Genomic DNA, 10,738 nt, shown 5'->3' with positions numbered 1-10,738 from the left:
TCTCTGACGCTATCCCTCTCTCCCTCTCTCTCTGTGTGACGCTATCCCTTTCTCTCTCTCTCTGACTCTATTCTTCTCTCTCTCTGTGACGCTGTCCCTCTCTCTCTCTCTGATGCTATTCCTCTCTCTCGCTCTGTGACACTATCCCTCTCTCTCTGATGCTATCCCCCTCTCTCTCTCTGACGCTATCCCTCTCTCTCTCTCTCTCTCTGACGCTATCCCTCTCTCTCTGACACCATCCCTCTCACTCTCTCTCTCTCTGACGCTATCCCTCTCTCTCTTTCTGACACTCTCCCTCTCTCTCTCTGACGCTATCCTTCTCTCCCTCTCTCTCTGTGACGCTATCCCTCTCTCTCTCTCTGACTCTATTCTTCTCTCTCTCTGACACTATCCCTCTCTCTCTCTCTGATGCTATTCCTCTCTCTCTCTCTCTCTCTCTGACACTATCCCTCACTCTGTCTCTCTCTCTGACGCTATCCCTCTCTCTCTCTCTCTGACGCTAGTCCTTTCTCTCTTTCTCTCTCTCTGACACTATGGAGTCCTGTAGCTCAGTGGTTAGAGCACTCGCTTTGAAAGTGAGAGACCTCAGTTCAATTCCAGGCAGAGGGCGAAACCTCGGGCAAGTTTCCTTACTCCACACAGAGCCTAATAATAATCCCTCCAAAACCAAAAACAATAATAAATTGGTCATTTTCAATCTATGACTGTTTGTGGGACATTGCTGTGCGCAATTGGCTGCCGCGTTCGCCCACAAATATACAGTCAATTCATTTTACAGTGTGTTCTGTGAAGCGCTTTGGGACGTCCTCCCGACGTGAAAAGCGCTATATCAAATGCAAGGATTATTATTATTATTCCCCTCTCTCTCTCTGACACTATCCCTCTCTCTCTCTGACACTATCCCTCTCTCTCTCTCTCTGACGCTATCCCTCTCTCTCTCTCTGACTCTATCCCTCTCTCTCTCTCTCTCTCTCTGACACTATCCCTCTCTCTCTCTGACGCTATCCCTCTCTCTCGCTCTCTGACGCTATCCTCTTTCTCTCTCTGACGCTATCCCCCTCTCTCTCTGACACTATCCCTCTCTCTCTCTGACACTATCCCTCTCTCTCCGACGCTATCCCTCTCTCTCTCTGACGCTATCCCTCTCTCTCTCTCTCTCTGACGCTATCCCTCTTTCTCTCTCTGACGCTATCCCTCTCTCTCTCTCTCTGTGAAGTTATGAAGATCCTCATCCTCACCTACACGGCCATTCCCGGCCTCGCTCCCTCCTATCCCTCTGACCTACTATCCCCCCACGTACCCTCCATCCCTCTGGCTCCGGTCTGCTCCACATCCCCCGCCCCAACCGCCCGACCATCGGTGGCCTTCAGCCTCTCAGCTCCGAGGCTCTGGAACTCCATCCCCAGTGCCTTCGCCGCTTCCTCCCTTTCCTCCTTCAAGGCCGGTCTCAAGACCTTTCTCTTTGACCTTCAGCCTTTAGCTCCGCTCTCGACTCTCTTCCCCCTCCTCGCCCCCTCCCCTCATCCTGACCATTTCCCCACTGCTCGGGTCCTGACCCAACTGCACAGCGCTTTGGGACGTCCTCCCGATGTGAAAGTCGCTCTATAAATGGAATCTTGTTGTGGTGTTCTTGTTTCCCCCCTCTCTCTCTCTCTCTCTGACACTATCCTCTCTCTCTCTCTCTGACACTATCCTCTCTCTCTCTCTCTCTGACACTATCCTCTCTCTCTCTCTCTCTCTCTGACTCTATCCCTCTCTCTCTCTCTGACACTATCCCTCTCTCTCTCTCTCTGACACTATCCCCCTCTCTCTCTCTCTGACTCTATCCCTCTCTCTCTCTCTCTGACACTATCCCTCTCTCTCTCTCTCTCTCATGACGCTGTCCCTCTCTCTCTCAGGATGTCCCCACCAAGTTGGTGGCTAAGGCTGTGGTACTCCCTATGACGGTGCGGGGCCACTGGTTCCTGAGCCCCCGCACAGAGTACAGTGTTGCGGTACAAACCGCCATCAAACAGAGCGATGGGGAGTATCTGATCTCCGACTGGAGCGAAGTGGTGGGATTCTGCACAGGAGGTAACTCACTCTCTCCCTCCACAGACACCTCCGGACAGGGGGAGTATGTGTGAGTGAGTGTATGTGTGTGTGTAAGACAGTGAGAGTGTGTGTGAGAGTGTGTAAGACAGTGAGTGTGTGTGGGTGTGAGACGTCTCTCTGTTCCGGACAGATTACTCCACCGCTCACCTGAAGCAGTTACTGGAGAAGGCGGAGGTCATTGCGGGTCGAATGCTCCCAATGTCAGTCTTTTACCGGAACCAACATCAGGAATACTTCGACTACACCAGGTACTGGGACCACAGGCTGGGGGGAGGGGCCTGGGAGGGGGGGGGGAGGGGCCTGGGGGAGGGGCCTGGGGGGGAGGGGGCTGGGGAGGGGCCTGGGGGGAGAGGGCTGGGGGGAGGGGGTTGGCTGAGAGTAGGGGTTCAGGCTGGAGGCTCGGAGTGTTGGGACCAGGATACGTGTTGGGGATGGGGCCATGTTGGGGAGTGGGCGGGGCCACATTGGGGAGCGGGCGGGCGGAATGAGGGAATAGGCAGGAGGGGGAGTGGGAGGGGCTGAGTGGGGGCAGTGGGTGGGGTGTGGGGGTTGGGTGGGAGTATTGGGCTGGGCTTGGTGGGGGGGTGGGGGGAGCTGGGTGGGGGGAGTGGGCAGGGCTGGGGGTGGGAGTTCATGCACTAAGCCCTCACTGACTCCTAGCAACCCCTCTGTCCGCGCATCCCCCCCTCTCCCACCCCCCGAATTCCAGGTCTCATCATGGCAACGTCATGCAGCCCTGCCTGAAGGACAACAGCGGGAGTCACGGATCGCCCGTGAGTGGGATGTTACGTGGCGTGTTCTTCAGCTGCAACACGGAGTTCAACACAGGAGAACCTCCTTTGGACTCACCTTACGGTTGCCTGCGTTTCCAAACGCTGGCCAGCAAGCTCTTCACACCCAGCACCTCTCTGTACTTCGCCGATCTCTACTGCATGTACACGGCCTACCATTATGTCATCCTAGTGTTGGCGCCCAAGGGGTCAGCGGGGGACCTGTTCTGCAGCGAGCGTTTGCCGTTACTAGACAGCGCCCACAACCCCTTCCTCACTTGCACTGAAGAAGCCGGGCACCTGGTCTACCACCACGCGCAAGATGTCATCTTGGAGGTGATCTACACCGAGCCTGTGGACCTCTCGGAGGGCATGTTGGCAGAAATCCGTGGGCATCAGCTCATGAGCCTGTCCACCGCCAATGCCAAGAAAGATCCCAGCTGCAAGATCTGTAACATCAGCGTTGGGCGTTAGCCTGGCCTGGCTGGCGACCTGCTACCAATGTCAACACCAGCTTCACACACTTTGAGGAGATTCTCAGTCTGTTGAGGAGCCTCCAGGACTATTCTCCATCACCACAAAGATAGATAACTAACTGGGAGCTTGGAACAGGCGCCCGAAACAAGCCACCACCCAATGGTGGGACTTTGTGATAAACCATGTTTGGCGATAGATGATTCCAATCTTTACACCCAATCTGACAGGGCGTGGGGGGAGTGGAGGCTGGAGAACAGGAGCCAGAGATATTCCCATTGTAGTCGGCACTGAATGGAGGTGTCACTGCCCTTTGCCCTCACAAGCGACTGCAACAAAGCATGATTGCATCCAGACCATTGGAGTGGAATGAAGGAACAGGAGAAGGCCATTCAGCCCCACGAGCCTGTTCCACTATTCTATTAGATCCTGGCTGATCTGTACCTCAACTCGAATTACCTGCTTTTGCCCAATATCCCTTGATCCCCTGACCTAACAGACATCCATCCACCTCGGGTCTGGACAATGTGAATGGATCCAGCCATAATCCACAGCCTTTTGGGGAGGAAGAGAGAGTAACATCTTCCCACTAGCTTCGTGATTTCGCTCCTAAAATGGCTTAGCTTTGATTTTCAGATGAATCACTGCATCCAACGCAATTGGAACTGCATCCAATGCAGGTTAACTGCACCAAATATCAAATGGAACTTTGCTAAGTGGGTAGCACACACACTGCTAGCCAGCAGTCAATGGAGGGATGTCTCCTCACCAGGCCTTGGTGACCAAAAATGGAGCTCAATTTAACCAGAGCACCTTTGAAAGAACATATGGCTCAGATGTTCTGGGACTGCTCTTCTCTGTTCTTACCTTTACCATTCCAAAGCCCTCCTATCCGTGTCGGTCTCCCCAGCTCCACCATCTACAAAATCCAGTTAATCCAGAACTCCATCGCCCCCATACTCACTCGCATTAAACTCCGTTTCCCCATCATCCCAGTCCTCTCCAGGCTCCACTGGCTTCCTATCACACACACTAAACTCCATCCCTCCATCACCCCTGCCCTTGCCAGGCTCCACTGGCTCTCTATCACCGAATGGATCAATTTCAAGATCCTCACACTCGTCGTCCAATCCCTTCGCACTCTGGGCCTCCCCTGCCTCTCCAACCCACTACTGCTCCCTCTGCTCGACTGACTCTGGCCTCCTGCTTGTCCCTTGTGCCCTCCGTTCCACCATCGCTGGCCACTTTTTCAGCCGCTACGCCCCAATGCTGTGGAACATTCTCCCTCTATCCCTCTGCCCTTACCCCTTCCTTCCCTATCTTGAGATCACGCCTTAAAGACCTTCGTCTTCGACCGTGTCAACGGTCACCTCCCCGTCCCCCTTCTCCCACTCTCGGTGTCGTGCTCCACCTCTGTCAAGTGACTCTGGGACGCTACGCTGTGTGATGGGGGGCGCGGGGCTTGTGTAAATGCAAGTTGTTGTTATTGTAATCTGAGGCAGAACAGATTCCATTGTGCTGAGCAGATGCTTCTCTGCTCGCAATCCCCAGCTCTGTTGACCCTATGTGAGAATCAGGGTTGGAGATGGGGAGGGAGTATGGGGGGGCTGACCTGGGTTGGCGTGAGGGTGTTGGGCAGAGTGTGGGGAGTGACCTGGATTGGGGGGGAGGGCGTTGAGCAGTGTAGGGGACTTACCTGGGTTGGGGAGGGGGTTGAGCTGTGTGTGGGGGTGGAGGAGTGGGGGGGGGGGAATGGGGGGGCTGACCTGGGTCAGGGGGGGAATTGAGCAGGGTGGGTCAGGGGGGAATTGAGCAGGGTGGGTCAGGGGGGAATTGAGCAGGGTGGGCAGTGGATTGCACATCATTGCCTGTCAGCTTTGTTCCTATTGAACCAGTCTCCGAACATCTAGAGAGACATTCACTCACTCACCCACACCCCTCACTCCATCACTGACAAACATTCCCCTCTCTACTCCAGCTCTACTCTCCCCTAAATTAACCCCACTCTCCCCTCAATCCCCCCAGGCTAACCCCATATCCACCCACCCTCCCTCCCCCATCTAACACCACTCCGCAGTTGCTCCTCCCAGTGTAACTCCAGTCTCCCCCCAGTCTAACCCCACTCTTCCATTGTAACCCCAATCTCCCCCGTCTAACCCCACTCTCCCCAGTCTAATCCCACTCCCCCTCGTCTAACCCCACTCTTTCCCCAGTCGAACCCACTCTCCCCCTTTCTAATCCCACTCTTCCCCCCAGGTCTAACTCCACTCTACCCCCAGTCTAACCCACTCTCCCCTCACTCCGCCCAGTCTACCCTGCACTGTGCTGTGGTGAGGGTGGGTTTTTTTTTGCTTCGGGGAGGTTTTGCTGTGTAATGTGCTGGGTTAATTGCTAACGATATTAATTGCTCAGTTGTGCATGATTCAATCTGAGCCTGTGTTTGCCCGAGACGTCGCCATTGCTACCGCTTCTCTACAGCTTCCAACCCAATAAAGGTTAATCCTCATCAACGTGTCGTGACTGCCCATTACCCCATAAACTCACACTGCACCCCAAAACACACATGTCGGGGAGCGCTGGTGGGAGGAGAGAGAGAGAGACACATTGTCAGAGACACCGTGCTTCGGATGAGACATTAAACCTCATTTAATGTCCCTCCCTCCCCCTGGCTCCTCCCCCTCGGGGTGACTACAAGGTGGGGTTCCCAGTCAGGTATTGCCATTCAGCACAGGTGAGATGGGGCACAGACGCACAGTCAAACGGACTGGTTTTGCCCATTAGGGTTGAAATTCATTCTCCGAAATCCAACAATATGACATTTGCAGCTTTCACACTTTGCCATCTGAGGCCGAGGGTGGCGGGGAGAGAGGTGACCATAGAGGTATGGTGGTAGAGGAAGGTCTTCAGTTGCGAGTTCCAGGGTTTCGAGGTGAGATTGTCGGTGATTGTGTGTCACGTGTCAAAACCTGACACCCTGTGATTAAGAAACATCAGCAGCACAGACTGGTGAATCACACTATGACATCTACACGTCAGCTTTCGCACAGGATAGCGTCTTGGGGGATAATGAGGGGAGAGTGGGGTTAGTTTGGGGGGAAAATTTTAATCCAAGTCAGGCATGTTCGAGGGAGAGGAGGTAACCAAAGGTGCAGTTAACGCAGTAGGTTTTCAGGTGTATTTTTGTAGGTAACCACAGCAGCTCATTTAAACACAGCGATGGCCCCCCAAGTCACCATTTAGTAACTGAACAATTTATCTGGGTGGGGGGGGGCGTGTGATTGTCGTGCAGGACACCAGGAGAGAGAGGTCTCTTTTCCAACAGGAGATCATTAACGTCTGCCTGAACAGGGCACGGACTACAAGGTGGGAGGGAGGGGAGCCAGGGGGAGGAGCCAGGGGAGGAGCCAAGGGAGGGGGAGGAGCCGAGGAAGGGGAGGAGCCGGGGAGGAGTCAGGGGAGGGGAGGAGCCGAGGAAGGGGAGGAGCCGGGGGAGGAGCCGAGGAAGGGGAGGAGCCGGGGGAGGGGCTGGGGGAGGAGCCGGGGGAGGGGGAGGAGCCGGGGGAGGGGGAGGAGCCGGGGGAGGGGGAGGGGCCGGGAGGGGGAAGGTGACCTTTGCTGCGGTCAAAAAGAAAACCGAGACCTGAAAGTGGGAAGAGAGGGAGCGATGGGGGGAGTTCCAGAGCCTCGGGGGGTAGTGGCTGAAGGCACAGCCGCCGAAGGGGGAGCGGAGGACTCGGGGGATAAATAATAATAATAATAATAATCTTTGCATTTGATATAGCGCTTTTCACGTCGGGAGAGGACGTCCCAAAGCGCTTCACAGAACACACTGTAAAGCGAATTGACTGTATATTTGTGGGCGAACGCGGCAATTGCGCACAGCAATGTCCCACAAACAGTCGTGGATTGAAAATGACCAATTTATTATTGTTTTTTTTGGAGGATTATTATTAGGCTCTGTGTGGAGTAAGGAAACTTGCCCAAGGTTTCGCCCTCTGCCTGGAATTGAACTCAGGTCTCTCACTTGCAAAGCGAGTGCTCTAACCACTGAGCTACAGGACTCCACCAAATGTGTGTGGGGGTGGGGGGGAAGTGTGTCTGTGTCTGTATGTGCGGGGGCTGTGTGAGTGGGGAGTGTGTATGTGTGTGTGCGGGGGCTGTGTGGGGGGGGTGTGTATGTGTGTATGCGGGGGTTGTGTGGGGGGGGAGTGTGTGTGTGCGGGGGCTGTGTGAGGGGGGGGAGTGTGCGCTCACACATGGTTATTGACGTGAGCTGTAAGAATGCAAACACTAACGTCATTGCCCTCCACCTCAAAGAAGTGGAACTGCAGAGAGACACCGCACCGTGTGGGAGACGCCGCACCGTGTGGGAGACACCGCACCGTGTGGGAGACGCCGCACCATGTGGGAGACGCCACACCATGTGGGAGACGCCACACCGTGTGGGAGACGCCGCACCGTGTGGGAGACACCGCACCATGTGGGAGACACCGCACCATGTGGGAGACGCCGCACTGTGGGAGACGCCAGTTGCCACACACAGTTTTTGTTCACTGGATATTCCTTGGGCCACCCAGGGGTGGTCAGCGATCCATTCAGCTTAGTCAGGAACCCTCCACAGGTAGCGACAAGGCAAGACACACAGTCACCCATTGCGTTGGACACCCCTCTGGCCTCTCCTCTCCTTTTCTCCCCCAGTCACTACTCCATTAGCTACTGTGCTGGGGGGGGAAGAGAGAGAAAGAGCGCCACATTGTTGGAGACATCGCCCTTCGTCTAACACTATGCAATCAGTGCCACATCTCGCCCACAAAACACACAGTCACTCCATGGCGGTGGGGAGACTCCAGGAGCTGGTGTCAGGCGGCAGTTTTTCACTCGAACAAAAGTGGGAATCTGGAACTCTCTCCCTGTCCCCAAAAGGCTGTGGAGAGAGGAACGAGAGGGGTGAAAGAGAGGAGAGAGAGAGAGAGGCAGCAGAGAGAGGGGGAAGAGATGAATGGAGAGAGTGAGCAGAGAGAGAGTGAGAGACAGAGCAGAGAGAGTGGGGGTGGGGTGTGGGGGGAGAGGCGGAGTAAGAGGGAGCAGAGAGAGAGTGAGAAAAAGAGCAGAGAAGGGGGTGGGGGGGAAGACAGGAAGGGTGGTAGGGTGGATTGTGGGCGGGGTGGGGGTGGCGAGGAGTTGCGCTGTGCTTGGCTGGTCACACTGGCTGCCATCGCTTGCCCTCTCACGTTAAGTACCGTTGAGGAGTGTTTGCCAGGGTCTGTAAGCCAGACCGTGTACCCACGCCTGGCACCGCTGCCCTCTCACCCTCACAGCTCCTCTTGTCAGACGCCAGCTCGAAGCCAGGGTCGCAGGCGCACGTGTAGCTGCCCAGAGTGTTGACACAGCACTGCTCACACCCGCCATTGTCAGCCCTCGAACACTCGTCCATCGCTTCGAGAGACAAACCGCAGAGCCAGGGAATGAACCTTATATGTTCATACATTCACACTCGCTCGCACTCACACTTTCACACTCCCACTCACTCAGTCACACACTCTCGCTCGCTTTTGCATTCATTTCCAAATACTCAAACATCACATCACAAGGTTGGTTTGGATGAAGAAGCCCCTGCAATCCAACTGAACTCTTCCTCCACAAGTACTACACCCAGCCAGTGTTACACACACACAGCATTACACACACAGACAGCATTACACACACAAACGGCCTTACACAGTAGGTAAGTGCGTGAGTGAGTTCATCAGTCAGTGTGACAGTATGCATGTGAATGAACTTGTGAGTATTTGAGTGTGTCAGTGAGCTTGTGAGTGTGTGAGTGAGTATCAATGAGTGTGAACAGTGAGTGTGAGTGTGTGTCAGTGAGCTTGTGGAGTGAGTGTGTCAGTGAGCATGAGTGTGAGTGAGTGAGCGCGTCTGAGTGTGTGTGTCAGTGGGTGTCTGTCTGCCCTCACCCTCAACTCCAGGACCACTGCTGTCCTGACAGACTGTCTGTCGAACATCAAGTTCAAATTTCCTACAGTTGAATGTGAACAAGACTGAGGCCCTCCTGATCGTCTCCCCCCAGCGCCTCCGCACCTCAGGCTCCGGCAGCATCACCCTCCATGGTGTACACTACAACTCACCAACTCACCGCCAGTCAGGAACCTGGGGGTCTTGTTCAACCCTCAACTGTCTTTTCTTGCCCACATCCAAGCCATGACCCCCTCTGCCTTCCCTCACCTCCGTAACATCGCCCGACTCCGCCACTACCTCACCCTCAGGCGCTGAAACTCTTGTTCATGCTTCATCACCTCCAGACTCGACTATGCAAACGCCTGTGTGTCGGCCTTCCCAACGCCTCCCTCCACAGCTGCAGATAATCCAGAACTCTGCAGCCCGTGTCCTCTCTCGCACCAAACCATGACCCCATCTCCCCCACTCTCGACCGACTCCACTGCCTCCCTATCCTTCAGAGGATCCAGTTCAAGATCCTGATACTCACCTACAAAGCCCTCCATGGCCTCGTCCCACCCTACCTCTGCAACCTCCTAACCCCCTACCAACCCGCCCGCTCCCTCCGCTCAGTCGGCTCTGGCTGCTCCACGTCCCCCGCCCCACCCACCCCACCATTGGCGGGAGAGCCTTCAGCCACTCTGCCCTCAACCTCTGGAATTCAATTCCCCAGTCACTCCGCCTCGCCCCCTCCTTAGCCTCCTTCAAGTCCCGCCTCAAAACCCTCCTCTTTGACCGTGCCATCGGTCACCCCCCTTCCCCTCCCCTCCCTTCTCCCCCCGACCCAGCTTGGGTCTGAAATGCTATACACTGTCCAGCGCCTTGGGACGTACTCCCGATGTGAAAGACGCTATACAAATATAATCTTGTTGTTGTAAAAGATTTTTGTCTGTTCTCAAGATTTTCCATGTGTTAGATTTCTCACTGTAAGCCATTTGGCCCTCTAAATCTGATTCATTTTATCGGCGTTATTTTAAAAGGTTTTCTGTGTGTGTTCTCCTCAAGAAAAAAAAATTAAAAAATTGTGCAAGCCTAAAACACGTGAAAAGGAAACCCCAAAGGGTGACAAATCCAATATGTGGAAAATCTTCTGATAAAGGTGTGGACCAGAGTATCAGCCGCGTGAGGGGTGAGGTAGTGCCGTAGTCTCGCGATGTTCCGGAGGTGATGGAAGGCGGTGCCGGTTGTGGTGCGTATATGGGGGAGAAAGGACAGCTCAGGGACGAGGGGCTCAGTCTGTCTCCTTCCTTCCCTCCCTCCCTCCCTCCCTCTCTCTCTCTCTCTTTCTCTCAGTCTCTCTCTCTCTCTCACTCTCTCTCAGGCTCTCTCTCTTTCAGTCTCTCTCTCTCTCTCAGTCTCTCTCTCTCATAGTCTCCCTCTCTCTATCTTAGTCTCTCTCTCTT

At 54.8% G+C, this 10,738-nt stretch overlaps 1 protein-coding gene across 1 annotated transcript; it reads left to right on the top strand.

Moving 5' to 3' along the window:
- Positions 1-1,898: 1,898 nt before the first annotated feature.
- On the top strand, positions 1,899-3,856 carry LOC103171961 (phytanoyl-CoA hydroxylase-interacting protein-like; the record flags this gene model as incomplete). The annotated part of the gene is given in 3 exon segments (XM_042346646.1): positions 1,899-2,073; positions 2,225-2,342; positions 2,804-3,856. Coding segments are annotated over 3 exon segments (828 nt in total), but the record flags the coding sequence as incomplete, so codon positions are not given.
- Positions 3,857-10,738: the final 6,882 nt, after the last annotated feature.

Source organism: Callorhinchus milii, unplaced genomic scaffold (assembly GCF_018977255.1).
Source record: "Callorhinchus milii isolate IMCB2004 unplaced genomic scaffold, IMCB_Cmil_1.0 Scaffold1237, whole genome shotgun sequence".
In the NCBI taxonomy this organism is placed as follows: Eukaryota; Metazoa; Chordata; class Chondrichthyes; order Chimaeriformes; family Callorhinchidae; genus Callorhinchus; species Callorhinchus milii.
This window is presented reverse-complemented; position numbering and strand designations above follow the sequence as displayed.